A 19,601-nucleotide genomic window follows, 5' to 3' on the forward strand; every position below is an offset into this window, starting at 1 on the left:
CAGCAGCAAAACCCCACAACCCACCAACAAACCAGCCCCCAAAGCACTGTTTCTTTTTTATTCTAATGAAAATCTCTGGAAGTCATCACCCCCATGGGTCTGATCTCATAGTTTAAATGAATTTGGTGGGTTTGCTCCTCTTGCCACCAAAATCAGTGAATGAACTGCCTGTGCTGGAAAAGAAAAAAAGCTTTTGGTAAAGCAGTAGGATAACTGTTAGGAGAAATGTGCAAAAATAAAAATGACATGTATGTCCTTAGAAATGGAGGTTATAAAAATGCCTGCAGGCTTTTTCACTTATGCCATGGGGAGACATGTTGGGCAGTTATGTTGTCAGACTTTGGGCTGTGACAATGTATATCTCTGAGATACCAAGATACCTGTTCTGGGCAATGATTTAGTATGATTGAATTTAATAATTTGCTGTATTACATATAGGCTGAGAAACAAGAGAATGTGTCCCAGAAGAGAAATATCAAAATGTCTTGAAAATGTCACAGTATTTTTGTTCAAAATTAGGGGGCAATTTTTATCACTCAGTGATTTCTTGGGGGAAATGTTAAGGAAAATTAGGACTTTCCAGTGTTTTGATTTTTATAATTTCATGACATTTTTATTTTCCAGTCCCACATTACACCAAAATGAAAAAGCTGAACAAAATCAAAACAACTTCCCCCACATCCAAACAAAATGTAGAGAGGAATATTTGTTTCATGTAAAATTTCAGGAAAAACAGGAAACAAGTCTTCATGAATCTTTGATGAGTTTTCTGTCCAATGCATAAACTTGGAAATGGGTAATTTCCAATTTCACAGACAGGCATACATGTGGTTTTCTTCTTCTGTTCTGTATGTGTATGAGAAAGCTATCCAAATCTCCCCAACAGGTAATTTTCTATTTCATCAGGCTTCTGACTAGGCTGAGCACAACTATTTGTGCACTGAAGATCTATAGCTGTGGCTCTTTTTTGGATGTGATCCTTTTTACTATCAGATAAACTGGTGTATAATTTGATCTTAATTGGAGAGAGTTTGTTCCATGAACAGAATGTATTTTCTGAGACTCTCTCTCCCCTCTGTTCACCCACGTGTTTGTGTACTTTCCAGCCACAGTAAAAATACTGCTGGCATCATCCAGAGAATGTATTTTAGTTTGGAGTTTGTGCTGTGCCCGAACACATTATGTATTTCAGCTTAAGAATGGAGTAAAAAGAAACAGTATACACATATGAAGTTAGAATGCCATTAGTTCTGTTTGAATATCCACCCCATTTCAGCCTAACATGGAAGTATTCTCTCAAAGAAATTTTTGTGACCTCAGGGAGTGTGGGGAAACAATCATTTTGTTTTGTTTTCACTGAACAGCCCTTTAAGAAAAATATGTTTAAAGCCATAACCAACCAACAGGATAAAATAAGTTTTGGGTTTTTTTTAAAAGGAAAGAAAATTGTAAATGTTACAATCAAAATTAAGAGAAAAAAACATTGATTTTAATTGTGAGAAATGGACACATGTTAGTTTTCTGAGGGTATTTTAAATCTTCTCTCAGCCCTCAGCATGCCAGCAAAGTGCTTTATATAGTGTGTGTGTCAGAGGAGCTCTGTTAGTAATTGATGCTGGGGAACTGGAGACTGACATGTCAGAGTCTCATGATTGCTACGTTTGTTGGCCTATGTGCATTATTAACGGTTGGATAGCAGTCCCCTGCTGTAACATACATTAAAGGCTGCTTGCATTAATTACTAGGAAGAAGTAGGGAAAAGTAGGTATTTGGGATGTCATTTTTTGTCAGCTGAAGTCGACGGATCCAAGTCTAGCGAGTGCTGTAACCTATAATATCCATGTGCCACATAGTCATGTGCTGCAATTTGCACAATGTCTATAGCCATCTACAGTAAATCTAATGCATGGGCTATGTCACTACATATGCTTTATCTCTAGATTTTTCAGTATTTTGCCATGTTCCCACTGAGGCAGAGTGATTGTTAGGCACCCAGTGAAAAGAACAGAGAGGAGCCCCCCCTTTCCAGTTCTTCAGCATGTGGTTGATAAAAAGATGCAATCTAATCGCAGTCTCATTTATGTACAATACGTCAAGGATGAGAGTAGATTACTGCTGTCTGGACTGCCCAAGGCTGGAATTAGTTTTACTGTTCCTTCTATTAAAAGATAATGTGATTGTTATGATTTCAGTTCTTGAGGGCAGGGGAGAAAGAGGAGCTAAAAGCAGTACAAGTGACATGTGGATTTAGGGAGAAACAGTATTTTAATAGCCTTGATTATTCAAGCGTAAGACATTTGTCTGTAATACAGATTACATCTAATAGCCCTCAATAGTGCATCAAACAGCTACTCAGTACACCTGAATGTTTACATTTTGCCTTCAGATGTCTTCACTTGTATTTTATCTTTTTGACTTCTCATGCAAGTTCTTGTGATAGTTATGTTGCATCCTCTAAAATACCTCTACTAACAAACAAGTGGTGCAGACCAAAGGATGTGCACGATTTTGATGCCCGAGTAGCCCCTTCCTTTCTTTGGAAGACTCAAGTGGGATTGAGCCTCATGTCTTCATGTGATGCAGGATCAGTCCCTAGGTTTCTCTTCCGTGATGCACAGTGCCTGAGCTCAGTGCAGGTGGCTGAAGCATTCTCCAGCAAGCCTGCAAATTCCTCTTCACAGGAAAGTAGCTTGTACTTTTGGGAAGAGGATACAGCTGGAACCCAAGGAAGAGATTAAGGAGTGGGAAGGGCCGTTGCATACAGCACTTGCTTTTCTGTCCTGAACATTGCCTTACACAGATTGCTCCTTTGAATCCAGCAGCTCACATTCATAAGCATTAGGGCAATCTGTATCTAAGTCAATCAAAATGAAAAAAACTAGAAAACAGTGCAACATGGAAAAACAACAATAAAGTAAAATTACCTTTGAAGTGGGCCACACCTTTGGATTGTAAAAGTCTGTGGTGCTGGAAAGCTCTTGTTGGGTTGGCAGTACTTTCTAGTAACGTAAACTGGCAGAATCTGAAGTCTCTGAGGGTGTTAATGAGGAATTTTGCTGGCCCTATAATGGAGACAATGATCCAAAACTCCTTTAAATCCAAAGAAAGACCAACTGACTTAAATGGGTTTGGGATCAAGCCATGAATTCTGTAATGATGTTGACTTTGTAGGCAGATTGGGTTGGACACAAAGACACTTGCTGATTTATGTTCCAGCCCAGTCTTAGTTACAGTTGCACTTGCCCTGAAGTGCCTTGTAGGACCAGTGCAACATAAAGAGACTAAGTGTGGTGAGGACAGGTCCATTTATAAAATTGCATTAGATCTCCTTGCATTAAGTCATACTGAACATCCTTTATGACCAGATTCTTAAAAGCTGCTTTTACAGGTAGCAGACATTAAAGGTTAGATGTTCCTGAAACATACTGACTCACCTGAGACATTGGATGTGGCCTTTTGATGTTGTTGCTCTTCGTGCTCCGCTGAGATCGAATGTCAAAAGAACTAGGAGAATTTGCTGAAGGAAAAAATGAAGAAGACAAGTAGATCAAAACTCTGAAGAAAGTCTGGTTGAGTCAGTAGTTTGCTGGTGGGACATAAGTAGAAATGAGTCACTACTGTATAAAAAGGAAATAAGAGATTTGGCTGTGTTACTGAAGTCCTGTTGCAAGTGCTTAGAAGATTCCCTGGGCTACTCTTTGCTCTCCACTGTGTTCGCTGGGTGCATCTTATTTAATTTGTACCTAACATACTGGGCAGCACCAGAGGTAGCTGACTGTTGTGCAGCACAGTTTGAAGAGGTATTAGTGATAATCCTGTAGGTACATAACATTTCAGATGGGGTTTTACTGCTTTTGAGAGTTGTATTTTCTTGAAGTCCTTTAATGTGAAGTACTCTTAGATTACAAAGTCATCGTACACACGGCTGAGTCCAAGAGGAAGAAAGGGATGTGTTTTTCTTTCCCTCTTCCATCTCCCTGTCTCCTTCCCCAGGCTCTTCTGCTTTGTGATTCTGTGTAGCACAAGGAGACCATAATGAAAGGTTGGCCATAAACTAGGAGATTGCGTTTAAATTATGTTCCTTTTCTTTGTATTGAGTTTCAAGGCTGTCTCACTCTGATGCTTTAACCTTCAGATTTATTAGCGGGCACAACCTGGGCTATGCCCTACGGTGATCATGGTCCCTGCTAGGTGAATTTTAGCCTTACGATACAGTTTTATGAGAGTGCTTCTGTGATGCTCCCTTTAACTGCAGCAAAGTCTTGTGTGTGCAGGGCAGTCCAAAAATTCCAGTGATAGCACTGATGCCTCTGATAGCTTACTGTGCTGAAGAGAATCTAATTACATCTCCAGGGAAGGTTGTTTTTCCTTTTTCTCCTGTTCTCCGTTTTTAGAAATACTTGGTTTTGAATTACGTACCACAAGGGTTTGCGAAAGAGCCTCTCATCTATGTAAGAAATGACTTCGCATTTTTTAAATGAACCACTTTTTAAGTATTCCTAAATAAGCAGTAGATGGTACGGATGTGGGATAGATATGCATAGCATGCGTCATTTTTGGTTATCAGTATACTGAAAGTTCTTAAATTATAAGTAATGGTTGGCAGGAATCTCTTGACTTACTTGGACTGCATGTCATTCTGTGACAGGTTAACCATCATCTGCTTATTAAAAAATACATTTTTTTTTAATGCTGACAGCTGCTTACTAAAGTACTTATAAACTACAAAAATGAGTTCTTAATTGGAAGTGTTGCCCCATTGGAAATATTCCCATGAACACTAGCAACTATGTTTCCAAAAATAACATGTATACCAAAAGAAAGAAATCTCCATGCTCCATGTATAAAGCATCCCGAACTAGCACTCAGATGGCATTGAATAGTTGCTGTGATGTTCTGAGACACTGTGTTCCTAAAACTGGGTCATCTTTCTTTGTAATAACTCTTAATCACAGCGGAACAGGAATGTTGTGCCTTGTAGCTGCTGAAGTCACTAGGAGTTTCCCTACTGGGTTCAGTGGGAACAGAACAGGAGCCACTGAGCCCTATAAAGCTACTGTCACGCAGCCGTTTGCTGAAGGCTTTTGGGTTTTGGTTTGCAATTTCTCTGAAGTTCTGTAGAATTATCCTAGTAAATTAAACTGTGCAGTCAGCCATTTCTGTTTGCATATGATTATAGTTTTATTAGACGTGAAAGCATTTCCCCTATTTATGTAATATATTTTACTTAAAAAAACTCAAACAAACAAACAAAAAAAAAAAAGAAAAGAAAAGATGGCAGTTGATTTACAAGGTGCCTGTGTCACAGGAGCTTACTGGAGTGTGGCCCTCTGGTACGTTGCTTGATTACTGGCCACTGCGTCTTCTCAAGATGCTTAAAAAAACAGGTTACCACACAGTGACATTTCACTGAGGTACAAGAAAGGAAGGGGGTGTAGCAGCATTTCCATTGAAGGGAGAGCGTTAAGATCTCGCATTCTTTGCCCATTTTAAATTGTTGTACTAAGTAATTGACAAGCGAGTTTGGAGATTTTGCAAAGCTCTAATGACCATAGCTGCATTCCTCAAACCAGTAGATCAGTTTCCAGAGGGACTCATGGCTGATTTCAGGAATCACATGGAAAAACTGAGCTCCAGACAAACAGTGCAGACTGGGAGCTGAGTAATTTTGGAGGTATTCAAATTTATAGCAGAAGACGCCTTTATGTGGTGCTTTATGATATGCCCAGATGAATCAGCCGGCAGGCAGTAATACCTTATCAGGCTGCTTGCTCCTCTTCGAGCCTGCTGCAGGGCGCTTTGGGTTTGCGTAGCTGCACACAACTGTCTTGACTGAACGTTCGTGTGGACTTTTAGCTGAAGAAAAAGAGGAGAAGCTGGTAGTACTTGCAAAGTGTCGAAAGACTGAAAGGTTGAATGTACCCCTGCTTTAAAACTTTCATCCTGGTTATCCTGAAAAAAGCCCCATACAGTGAAAATTCAGAGCTCCAGCTTCTCAGGAGTGCTGCATCTATCGTGCTTCTGAAAACACAGTCTTGAAGTCGCCTTTGTAGTGTTTCTGCAGTGCCAGGGCTCCTGGGCAGCTGGTGGAGTGGCTCCCCCTGGCTCGCCAGCCCCAGCTGCCCAGGGCTCCGCGAGGTGCTGGAGGAGGGCGGCTGGCTGTGCCAGCCCTGCGGCCACCTGCCACTGTCCTTGTGCAGTGCCAGAGCCACAGCAGAGCAAGGGGCCCTGCCTTCAGAGTTGGCTATTTTTCTGTCACTGCTGTATTAGCAACAATATCTCTATCTGCATTATGTCTAGAGACATACACAAAGCTCCATAACTTCCATTTTCTCATCTGAAAAATGAACTCAATGGTTTAGTCTCCTATTACTCAACTTTGTAGCTGGAGTTAATGGACCAGGCCTAATTCCAGACTGGTTCTCAATTTGTTGGACGTGGCTGATGCACACATCAAATAGTTCTGGCACCCTGACACTTCCTGTGAATGAAAAATTACACTAAACTAAACAGTTGTGTGAATTTCATCCCCATTCATGCAGCAGACTAAAAGACAACTCATATTTGGCAAATGTACACGAATGGGAGAAAAGATTCAAATCAGAAGAAAAATGTGTTCTTGACAGAGGTTTTTTTTCCCACGGTGAAGGAGGGGGAGGGTGGGGAAGAGCAGTGGAAACCCATTAGCTTAATCCTGGAAAGATCTAGTTAGGAGAGTGTAATATCTTAATGGGATGTTAAGGTCTAGGAAATAGAGAGTCTTGCAGGAGGGGGTGTTACATCTCTCTGCTGCTTAAGAAGCATTACAGAAGAGCTTTTTTGTCTCAGGATGAGGATTAATTTTAGACCCAATCAGAGGTGTAATCTGGGTTGCATCTGAACAGAGCAGTCCTGCTCCTGTCCTCGTCTCCCTTGCCATGGGTTCTTTGTCTCATTTATTGACTGTACTGCTTAAGACAGCAGCTGTAGCTTATTAATGTGATAGAAGACTTGCATTTTTGTTGGGGTTAATTTTCTTTTTTTTTTCCCAGATAATTTTCACTCTGTGGTTGTATGTTTGCTAAAACTGGAACAAGTGAAGTAATGGACCTATATCTGTCCACCTGGAGTTTGGGGAGAGAGGTCAGGGGAAGAAAGCCCCCAGTTTCACCGGGTACTTAAAGAGGTATTCAGATGATCCATGGGTGTTACCAGAAAATGCCACAGTATTCAGCTGTGCGTGAAAACAGGTTTCTGCACTGCTCCCTGCAGACTTTAGTTGGATTCCCACTGTGCAAAGCATAACAAGATATAGGAGTCATATTTTAGTCTGAGACATTACAGACCAAATAGATAGGATAACAAATGTAAAATGAAACACACAGAGACAGGAAAGAACCTGTGAAAAGTCATGTGGGGAAAGTGAATTTGGGGATAAAAACAAGTGTCCTGAATCCATGTGACTTTTTGGCTACACAGAATGAACTTTACCTTATCTCATCTAGTGGGCCTGAATAGCTTGGCCTTAAGGAAGAATAAATTTTTTGTCATATTTTCCAGTCTGCTTACAACAGTCTTATTGGAGAAGTACTGTGCACTGTATCTTTCTGAAAGTCTTTGTTATGAGATGTGCATTGCAACTGGAATGTTTATTGTACTATGTCATTATTTATACTTCATTGCTTCCATTGACTGCCTGTCCCACCCCACTGCCCAGAGATTAGCAGAGTCAGGGAAAGGATAAATGACGATTAGCAGCTAGTCAAGAGATGCAAGGGCTGAAAGGGTCAATATAAAACAAAGGCTGCCACATATAATTCACAAACAATGTGAGGCACTGCTTTTCAGAGGCAACATTGGCATAGCCGGGATTTTAATGAGAATGGAAAACACTAGCATATAAATCCAGTCCTAGAAGAAAGTATTAGCAACAAATGTACTGAGTGGTAAATATTTTTACCATTAGGCTTGATACTCTGTTTTTGATGTGAACTGTTAAAACTCCTCCTGAAGCTATCATTAAATCACATCTTCAAAACACCGTTTAAAACATGGTTCTTTGTTTAGAAAGAAACGTTAGCAAAGATAACTCTACAAATGTATGATGATGAACCAACTGAATATCTTAGAAGATCTTGTTTTTTCCCAAAGCATGCTATGCACACCTTATCAAACTGTTGCTGGAGCTGACAAAGGGGCTTCTGACATCTGAAGAGGCTGGCATTTTCCTTCAGGAGTACAATTTTATTCTTATTAGCATATCTGTGTCACAAATTGGAGTCGTGTTACCTGCTGTGCACACAGAAAGCAAAAGGATTTTTGTGCTTGTGCCTTGAAGACCTTACTGCTTGGGTGCTCACTTAGCTCTTGCTGTTTTGCTGTCACCTCTATTCCTCCTTACCGGGGTTTGCTATAGCCCTTGCTTATGCAGGTGTGTATATGGGAGACAGGACTGTGCTTCAGCTGGAGTCCTGGGTCAAGCCTCACTGGCTTAACTGGGCTCCCAAAGGAGGCTCAGGGAACCTTCCCCAGGACCAGCAGCCCTGGCCCTCTTGCCGTATTCCTATTCCCATGGTGCCTTCTGTCTTTCGTGGGTGAGTCTTGGCCATATCAGACCTCTTGTGTTCCCAGACTCCCAAAGTAACCCATTCCCAGAAGCTAATTTTATTCTTGGAGGTGAAGTGCAGGACACTGAAGTCTTCATAAAGAAGATAAATGTTTTATTCCCAATTATTCCATAAACAGTCCATTATTCCTGTTGTTATCATGCAGAGTACATGAAATTTTAATGTTTCACTGCTCCAGGCTGTTGAAGTCCTTGTTCTCTTGAAAAATAAGGACGCAGGCTGTTTGGTGTTTATGCGGGAAAATTAGAGCATCTTTGTGCTTTTTCTTTTTACCTGCTTAGAAAAGGTTATACATATTGATTCTTCACTTGGAAATCCATCTTGGGTTAACTACTATGTGCTCCTTGTGTGAAAAATTGCCTAGATAGTCTCTAAAGCCTTTTCCATAATAGATATGAGTGAATATTGATTGATTCTTCTTATAATTATGACTTTCAGTCTTGTAGGAAACAGAGATGTTTGCTAATTCAGAATTCATTTGTATTTTGGCAAAGTACCATGTAAAACTGAAACTAGAAAGTGCCAGTGAGACTTGCCATTGCTGTTGGGGTTTGTGGCTTCACATTATTTCTGAATTTGGTGCAGCTTCCTGCTGTTGCTTGTTATTTGTAGGTACTGAATCTCTGTTTTATGAGGTTTCAGTCTCAGCTGAGCTTTGTGAAATCTAGTTATCAAAGATCTAGGCATGTCTTGTTTGGGGTGTGGGTGACTGTACTGTGCAAATTGGAGCAAATGCTCCCAGGTGCTGGCTGCCTGTCTGTCCCGCTGCCATCCGTGGGCTGTGCGACACAACGGGCAAAGCGCTCAGCTCCTATCCAGCTAGTGCTGAGTTGTCCCAGTTTCTTGTTTCTGATTTAAATTCTCTCTACCCCGGTAACGTGGGGATTGTGAATCACAACTGCAGTTTCAGTGCTAAATCTGAGTGTCTTGAATGGTTCTCATCTGATGCAAATGTTTCCTTTCTTAAAAAAAAAAAGAAAAGCCATCAGGAAGAAAAGTCCAAGCACTGTTTTGGAAACTAAGGATTGTGGAAATATTGCATAATGGGAGAAGTATTCTTAAAGATGCTTCTAGTCCATGCATCCCTTTAAGGATGCATAATAATGCTTTATGCCTGCCTTCTGGTCCCTGTCACAGCTCTTGTCATTGCCTAGGCGTTGTTTCCTGTTATGCAGCTCTGCGCTGAGCCTGGACAGTTGTATGGCAAAGGAAAATATCTCAGCTTGTGTCAGAATACTACAGGTGAACGGGGCCAGGGGTAGCTTTGTTTACCTCTTTCATTATGGTTCTGTTGGATCAGAAAACATGTCCATTTTTAAATAGGCTTTTCAATATCAATCAGACCAGTTCTTTTCCTTTAGTAGTACTTTCACACAAGTTAAGAAAAATAGAGGTGTTTAAGGAAGGGTGTATAGAAGGAACATCTGCTTCTCGTTTTAGAAAAGCAATACATTTTTAATATAATAATGCAGAGTAGCAAAAAAAAGCAGAGCAAAAGGAAACAAAAAAATTAACAGAAGACTTTGTCATCTCTTTTACTAAGCAGTTTTGGAAATGTATCATGAACTTGTATCAGCGTGACTACAAAATCTACTTTAATATGCTGATTGTAAGAAGGGTGGGGAAAACCTGAAACAATATCTTGTTCCCCCATCCAAAAAGGCTGGTAAGCTTCTAGCAGTGTTCATGACTGGAATACTGCAAGGCTGGTGGATGTTTGCACAGACAACTTTGTAAGTATTTGGCTTTATTTGCATTAAAAATGGTGTTTTCAAGGGCCTAGGAGTGCAGAAGTAGTATAAAGCAACATAGTCTTGGACCAGAGGTATGAATATGACAACCAGTTGCATTAATAGTCAGCTTTGGCAAGTACTACCTCACAGAATTTTCTCCTGGAAGAACCAGGCCAAATGCCTGGGTTTGGGGTAGTTTTGTATTGTTAGCTTTGCTTCATCCATGCTCAAAGATTACTTTCAGCCTGGCCCATCTAACTTCAGATTTGGTAAAACAGATCAGAACATAAAAAGACATACATGAGATCTTGGTTAGGTGAGAACGACCCCGTAGGATCTGGTGTTTACGGCCTCTCAGCAGTCTCTGCTTTGGGTAGGTCTACCAATGAAAACAATGATATATTTCCTTTGATTTATTTATTTGCCAGTCAAACAAACGCTTCCTGAGCCCTGACAATCAAGCTGGGTTCTTCTTCTGTCTGTTTTGAAGTCCTGGTAGCTCTGAGTGTGTGCCGGATGGGAGCGGAGATGACAAAAGCAGAAAAGCTGCTCTGCTGGGCTTTGCATTACATTAAGAACAAAATAAGGTCTTTTAAGCAATGAGTAACGGCTTCAACATGGGCTCCCTGAGATGCATTTAAATTACTTGATTTAAATTAGATCTTGTTGGAGCCAGACTGCATTCATTAATTTTGGAGAGGTAATATCTAGTTGGAGGTTACACCCCGAGTCATCTGGAGGCAATGCAGAGTGTCCCAACAAGTTTGATGACCCTGGCTTTGTGTAAACAGTTCTATCAGTAACACGCAGGAAGGAAACTGGCTCTCACTCTCATGTGAATTGACTTGCTAAAACTTGAAGTGGTGCAAAGACGTGTCCCAGGTGTTTCAGTATCGATGGTGACTTAACTTTGCACTCCTTAGTCCATCCTTAGATGTCTAAATCATGTGCAGGTTTAGAGGGCTATGTATTTGTAAATTTTTTTCTTACATATGGATGTACTGTTTTAACTGTAAAGACATATCAAAACTGTCTGACTGCTGTATTGCTGTTTACCTAAATGAGACTATTTCTAGTGAGAGAATATTAATATTTGCACTTTGTCTTTCTTTGGAACAGAGCTGTGTTTTAAGGGACATGAGAAGTAATTTCTTCAATTAAGCTTTAAGGCAGCTTTTCCTACAGGTCATCAGTTCAGTCCTGTGTTTATTGGAGCTTATGGAAAGGCTGCCATGCTGAGCCCCATTTCTCACTGACTGGCATTTAAAATTTTTAAACATCAAATATTTACTCATGTAAGTAGGTTGCTGCCCAAATTGAATTTCAAAGGTCCTTATCCTGCAGTTTCTATTTGTGCATGCTTTCCATTGAAGTCAGTTCCATGCATCTCTAATATAAATGAACCTTCTTCTTTCTGTGGCTATTTTTCAACCTTTCTGTGCTTTCCATTTATTATCATGATTTACAACAATATGGTAAATATTATTAATCCAGATTGCAGTCAATGGGAGTTTGGCGTGGTTTTACACTGTGGTACTGCATCTTCAATAGTTTTGTCTTCCAAGCTGAAAGAATTTGGCATGCAACTGCTTGTCACTGCCTTGTGTTTACAAATACATACAAAATGCTCATCATGCCCATATGCATCAGGCCAAAGAGAAAGAAAAAAGGGAAGAAATATATTGTGATATATCTGAGATCTTTGAAATTGAGGAATGTATGGAAGCATAGTCTATAGAGGATACGCGGCTTAATGAGGCTGAGCAAGGTACTTTGTGCTCAGAAATTCCTGAGTCCAGGCCTCAGTGCTGACCCACTGATGCTGTGCTAACTGTCTGAGGGATCTATGTGAATATAACTTCTATGTTAGGATGGGGATTTTTTAGCTGTAAAATTAAAGCCATTTGGGAGCTATGCATGTGTGTCGAGGGAGATTATAATTTTAACTCAATTTTGCTGAAATTGTAGCTTTCCTTGAGTAGTTTGGGAATAACTTTTATACTATTTAGCACCCAAACAGAGAGAACAGCTACTGCTCTTTTAATGCTGTCATGACATTGCACCTAGAATACATTCAGCAATCACTGCCTCAGCTTTTCTAGGTGCCACGAAGCCTATCTGTGCTATATGCAGGTAACTTGAAGTGAGTCAAAGAGAGAAGCTGAAGAAAGGTGAGCACCAAGTAATAGTTTCAGTTCCTGTAGCTTATAAGGAACTGTCCTACAGATGCACAGTGCCTGACAGCCCACACTGAGATCTGTAAGTGGTTGAATGTTGTCTTGGCAGCTGTTGGATGAAACATGGGATGAAAGATGGGATCCTGTTAAGAGGACGGTGTTTTTATTCTAAAGGGATGTGGACTTTCTAGTCTAAGAAAAATAGCAAAATCCTCTGATGCTGTAGATGTTCAGAAGTAACATTTTTTTTTTCTGTGCACAATAATAAATAATAAAAAGAAAAGTACCAGGACAATTTCCTCATCCACTCCCCTCCTTTCTTTTCTCTCTTTATAAAGTCCCTGTCTAGTAGAGTAGCCAAGATATTTTTCAATCTGTTGCTCATGGGTTTTTTCATTACTTTTTTTGTTCTCACACTGCTTGCCCAATACAGCAGCTGTTAAATGGAGAACTCTTGAGAACTAAGGAAGGCTATTGGTGCAGTATTTGATTAACAGTGTTTTTACAGGAAATTGATGCATCAACTGTTCTGAATCTTAGACAAAGGAAGGATCAAACCTGATCCATGTTTGGTTACATATGCAACATTTTCTAATTTCAGATGTCTTTATAGCCTCTGATATTTCACTGTTTTTTTCCTTTATATTGTTGTCTGTCTCACTCTTGCACCCTTTGTGATAGCATGGATTTTTTTTTTTTAGCTGTATGATTGTATGATTAAGGAATACATTCAGTGAGCTGTTGTGTTGACCCTGGGAGCCTACAGTGTTTTGCTCTTGCTTCAGTGTGTGTTGGCATAGCTCTGACAACAGTGGGGCAGCTAAAGGTCTGGCTTTTATGCATAACACACTGAAACTCCTTATTCGTCAGCTAAATTAATTTTTGTACAATTTGTAACATTGTTTTCATTACATATGCTAGTTACATCTTGGGGTGAATGAGTCAAACAGACTCTAAATTGAAACAGTTGAGTGATCAAAGCCCAAGGCCTGTTGCAATGCAGTTTTCTCACAGCTTGGAAGAAAACATAGAAGCCACTATAGAAACAGGTGATTATTCTTTCTGTCTGTCTGTCTTTTTCCAGGGAACTGAGCAGATGAATGTACCTTAAAGTTTTAATCTTCTAGGGAATTAGAAGTAGATCGTATAAGGTGGAAAGGAAAGTCAGTAAACCGTGTGACCCTGCACAGGTCATGCTAACAGGATGTCACAGTCAGGACAGGAAATCCTTAAATTAGAAGCATCATTTAGTCTCCAATTTGATCCATAAACCAGAATTAAAAGTGCTTTTGGTTCATACACCTGTAAGAATATTTCAGCGGGGCTGTGGACTTGCACAACAAACACAGGCATACTGACAAGAGGCTTGTTTGTCTTGGTGCCTTTTCTTGCCACCTTCAAAATAATCCATGGTATTCTTGGAGATTGAGAAGACAGGGCTTCAAAATCTCTGAATTAGGCAAAACACTGTATATTTGAAACAGGCAAGTGAACTCCAAATTGAACTTAATAGAGTAGATTATCAACTGCTTTGGACAAGAAGTCCAACACCCAACGTTTTGGGCTTGGAGCTGCTGAGTTTAGATCAATGGCAGGTTTGGCCCACAGAGTTGTCCTTCACATTGGAGAAAAATACATATTGAATTAGAAGGTGCACACCCTCCTCCCTTGGTGGCCACCACTATGCAGCTAAATATTTGCTTTTTAAATTCAGGGGAGGAGAGGACAAACAAGCTAATCTCATAAAGGTTCACCCCACCCTCTTCTTGGCTCCTCTTCCTTGGCCAGCCTTCCCAGCAGCAGCTGGCTGACTGTTTTTCTTCTGCTGTTGTGTTCATGACATTTCCTGCAACTAGCTTTTCCTGAAGGTTTCCAGCAGTCCTTTGAGCGGCCCCGCTGTTCCCCACCACCTCCCCCATCCCCCCCACCCCTCCTGCTTTTTTAGCCTCTTCACCCACAAGCCATGGCTCTGTGCCTAGTTCCCAGCGGTGTAAGTACCGTAGCCCCATCACACATCCATGCATATCCTCCATATGCTCTCAAATCATACAATGAGTTTCTGTGGTTTGCTTCTAAGTCTGACTAATTTACTGAGGGTCAATGGTTAGTGTAAGGGATGCTGAACAGCCTTGATGTAAACAGAGACAGTCCTTCCTCCAGATACCTGCGCCATCAGGCAGACATAGAGTTTCCATTCTTTCTCAGTGACAAGAGGTTGATTTCCCCTTTTAATGAGGAAAACATTTCTTAGTTTCTTTTTCTTTGAAGAAACTGCATGTACCCCTCTCCACGCAGAAGGACTGATGTAAAGAACCCAGAATAGGGAGAACTGATGCACAGATCCTGGATTACTTAGCATGCTGGTACTTTCCCTCTCCACACTACTGAAAGAAGCATAAACTGTCCTTTCACAGGCTTTTATAAAAATACTTAAGTGACTTGATATTTTAGTGTAAAAGCCTACTTGTATATTAAACTTTCTGTTATTGATGTCATGAAATCGATATCCTCAGTGCTACACTGTCCAAGTCCCATATAAGCTGTCACACAGTTTAGCTTAAGAAATGCGGTATTGAGGTACAGTCAGTTCATTTTTCATAGGTTAGGGAGTGCTTTGAAGTAGAACTGTTGAAGATCACAAGAGGGTTTATTCCATATTGTATCCAGTTTGCTATATATTGGGGGGGCTCTCTGTTCTGGTGACGGTTTTGTTGCAGAACTTTCAGTGAAGTCTGAGAAGGCGAATATTTGATGCAGTTGTCATAAATGGCACGGAAGATCCTTGTGAGGCCTATGTCATGTGTGTCAAAACATGGGACGCATAAGAGAAGTAAACAGGCAGATTGCTATGGACCCTTCTTGTATATGCGTTCTTTATCTGTTCTTTTTCCATGTGGGTACACACACAGTTCTGGACAGCTCAGACTGTGTAGCCTCTGTTGGTGTAGTTCTTTGTCTAATGAGTGACATCTGTGTTTAAGAGTTAAAGATGGAGAAACCCAATATTTTTTCCCTTGTCAGAGATAACTGAGGGTAAAACATACATCTGGGTTTTATTTGTGTAATAAGGTCCACAACTAAAGTACTGCATCTTCTTCCAACCTGACCCTGCAGTGCCCTTTCCATTTGGTGTATTAAGAATCAAGATTTATTTAGAGATATCTTACAAATCAGAAATGACAGATATTGTACAATCTTAGCTGTTATTACAGCAGATCTCTTTCCCCCCCGCCCCTTTCCACCAGTGTTTGTCTGCCATGGAAGTGAAGTAATTTGAAATACAAACTGACTGTGGATTCTTTCAGTTGCGTACTTCAGGAAAGCTATAGACATGATGGACATAACATTATACAGCATAATGGGCAAGCATTATGCTGCCTGCCCTTGCTGCTGGTAAAACAGAATGAACTCTGCCAGCAAAACTCCAAAGTAACTGCAGTTGCAGCAGGCAGTTTTCCAGCTGTGGGTTATGGATCATTAGTTTTCTGTAGTTTCTGAACTAGTGTTCTTCAGGAACGCTCTTGAGCAGCGAGAGGTGGGATTAAGTGAAGGAAGCAGTTTCTTAAAGACACCCTGTATTTCATAGGTGGTTTGGCAGGTGTACAGGACCCCTGCCATTGTTAAAGGTGAGGTTTGTGGGGGGGCACTTCCTGAAAGGAATGGGAAGTTCAGAACTGATGGATCTAGCAGGGACTGTACCAGTTTGATGCTGAAGCCTTGCATGGGGCCTTCACAGGGCAGCCAGCGATGAGGAAGGGCTTTCACAGGTGAGATTAATACACTCCTCTGTATTAATCAATAAATCCATATCATATACTTGGTTTTACTGCATCTTTCAGCACAGCAGGAAAGTAAGTGGCATGAGCAGATTGGGGGTTAGATGAGTGAGATATTTCTTGGTGATGCAGGTTGTGAATCTTGTTCCATTATCACTTCCCACTGTGGCACGCTTGCGAGGCTGTGAGGCTTCACTGTTTCCTTTGCTCCCCTTGTGGAAAAAGGCTACAGGATGTCACCAGAGCCAAAGAGGACAATGGAGGCCCCTGGCAGATAAGTGGCAGTCTTTCCTCTTCATGAAGCTCCACTTCTGTGAGTGCCTGACCTGCAGTCTCAGCTGTTTCTACAATGAAGGCTTAGGGAAAACAGGGTGGGTCAAGGATCTAGAAATTGTGTGGGGATGTTGTTCAGGCAGATAAGGAAATTCCACTTACGTTACCCAGAGATGTGAGTTAAGAAGAAGTAAATGGCCTTATCTACAGCATAGATGCTTGAAGTGTGTGGAAATCCAGTATGAATGTGCGAATGTCCTGGGTTAGGCAGAAATGGTTTATTATCACTGGTGAGAAGGGAGCTGTGCTACCTTGTGCCTGACACTCGTTGGACTTGTGGGAGAGGAGAAGGAAAATTGCATCAGGGACTTCTTGTACTTGGTTGAGTTTTTTCAGCATGATCAGGCAGTGGGGTTTTTTTTCTTCTTTCTCTAAAACAAGGAAATAAATACTTGGTTATCTTTTGGCTTGACAGCAGAATTGTGTTGCAATAATCCAAGGGCTGTTAATTCACCAGTGATTTGTTTATGTTGAAGACTCTTGTAATTAAAAAAGTGCCTTAAGGTAGGGTCTAACACAATGTGGACTTTGGGGATTTATGTATTAGAAAGGATTGAACAGATCCTGGAAATCCTCTTATTTTGCATATTTTATCTGTTATTTCATTCCAATATAATCTGGATTATTTTGTCACAAAGCTGGTGTAACGGGAGTGGAGAATGGAGTCTCAAAGCTTCCTGAATGGAAGAGATTCAGTTAGTGGCTAGATCTGTTCATGTAAGATAGAAATGATGTGATTATAATGCTAAGGTGTGTTAAAATCCTGAATTATGGCATTGTTCTTTCAGTTTGTTTTGAAATAATCACTGTTGTGGGAAGAAAATGTCTGTGAGTTGGTCATTGTAATACACATATTTCAGTATTATTAATCCTAAAATGTGAGATTTTTATTACCCAATGAGAACAAAACCCAACAAAGCCAAATATATGCTGAAGAATAACACCCCAGTCCTGTAAAAATTAGTGCATATATTTGTGCTTATATACAATAAATAATCCAGGTTTGCTATTTACTTAAATGAGACACAGATTTAAAGTGACATGAGTTTAATCCCAGACTGAACATCAGCCTTTGCATGTGTGGAGTTCGTTGTAAATCTATGAAGACTGACAAAATTTGCTTTCAGTTATGGTGTGTTAATCCAGAATAAGTCTATTGAAGTTATTATAGCAATGAGAATTTAAAGTCGTTGAATGGTGGAATTTAGTTCTTTTTAAGCATTCCTTCAGGGTTTGTATTTTCTTTCTTGCAGACTCCCAGACAGTACAGCCAAGCACTAAATAAGAGTAACAGAGTTCATCTTTACTGTGCGTTTCTGGACTATAGGTATGTTATGCAATTTCAAATTATTTAACTTGGTTTAATTAAATTACACTTAGTCTGTGGTGATATATGTTACCTATATTCTTCTTGTTCTCTTTCATTCATGGAAATAGTGAAAGAAATGAAGCCACTGGTTTACAAAAAACACAGTCTGATAGTGGCTTCTTACCATAAACAGGAGACTTGTTATTCACAAACCCTTGTTAGGTAGGTAACTGAGAGACTGAAAAATTTTGGAATCACACCTGCAGACTGATACAAACTGTGCTTATCTTGGTTTATGAGTATGTCCACTTGGGCAGATGCTTGGATGTTTTAAGATGGCAAACCTCCAGCAGAGCTATTGCTTTCACTGGATCTGTGCCTGTGTTACAGCATCATGTGAGATCAGTATTTCAGAGCTGTAAATTTTGGCCAGTGCATAGAATGGAGAAATACTATGCCTCTGAATGCAAATCAGAAAATAAAGGAAATAAATACCACCTTAAATTTCACTCAGAAAATAGGCACTATGGAAAAGCAGTAGCTCTTTGTTTTTTAGCTCTGAATATATTTCATCTGTGTTTTATTTCCAAACACGCTGCTCTTACTGAATTAATTGAGAAAGAATAGAAACTGTGAATTTTGAGTTTAATGGGGATTAACAGTTTTTGAGCCATAATGGTATAAGCTAATTGATGTAGCAGTGGCCCGCAATGCTGTGTTCCCTGCTATCCGGCATGCACATGGGAAGGTCACTGTAATTGTTTTATTGAAGTTTTGTTTCAAGTATGTTGAACTGTCCCAGCTGTTGGCAGTTACTTGTTGTTATGGTTACTCACAAATTACAACAGATTAGAAACAGATTTTACTGAAGTGAATTAATACGGTTAGGGCATTGTTCCCGTTCTGTTTTCCGTTGGGGCTCGGGCCCTTGAGGCTTTGCCTGAGGATAGAAACTGAAATATGAAATCTGTGCTTCCAAATGAGTTTTGTGTCAAGATGGTCTTATTCCCTAGCGCATGGTAGTTAAAGAATAAGCAGTTGGTTTTTGACCTACAAGAGACTCCCTTTGAGAACTTAAGGAGGTCCCAAAGGACAGAAGAAGAGTTGAGTAATATCTATCTTTATAATAAGCACCAAGAAAAATACAGATCACTCAGTCCAGCTTCAGAACCCAGAATAATATAAAACATAATAAATGGTTAAGAAGCAGGCATTTTGAGAGGGTGACCTACGGTGCCTGAGCCCATGGAGCCCCCCTAGATGCGTGCCTGTGGCTTCTGTGTCCACACTCCACCGCAGGGCTGCGATGGCACAGGGGGTTCTGGGTTTCCCTGGCCCCATGAAAAGGCAGGCTCATGAGGACCACTTTGTGCGCAGCCCTGGGCCCAGGCCATGTAGCCAGCCTAGCCATATTCCCCTTGGAGCAGGAGCTGCTCTTGCTGCCCCTGAGGATGAAGTGACAAAAAAGAATTGGCATGGATGGGTCACTAGAAATCACATTCAATCAGTCTGAATTGCTTTGACGGGACGAGTGTGCCGGCGGATAAGGGAGAGGCAGCAGATATGAAACGTTGACCTTTTTGACTTGTGCGAGATTACTGACCTGTTTGATATTACAGTTCTCAGAGTACAGAAATTTGGATCTAGGTGAAATACCATAAATGCGC

The 19,601-nt window shown here is 40.6% G+C and overlaps 1 protein-coding gene across 10 annotated transcripts in view; it reads left to right on the forward strand.

Annotated features, from left to right (window-relative positions):
- Positions 1 to 19,601, forward strand: part of ADGRD1 (adhesion G protein-coupled receptor D1) — a 172,703-nt gene that overhangs the window by 86,713 nt on the left and 66,389 nt on the right. For all 10 annotated transcript variants that reach the window (XM_080405451.1, XM_080405455.1, XM_080405453.1 and 7 more), the window contains one exon: positions 17,879 to 17,952. In XM_080405451.1, coding sequence (XP_080261577.1) covers positions 17,879 to 17,952 — 74 coding nt within the window. The remainder of the gene's footprint in view (positions 1 to 17,878; positions 17,953 to 19,601) is intronic.

Source organism: Falco punctatus, assembly GCF_963210335.1.
Source record: "Falco punctatus genome assembly, chromosome: 1".
Classification (NCBI taxonomy): Eukaryota; Metazoa; Chordata; class Aves; order Falconiformes; family Falconidae; genus Falco; species Falco punctatus.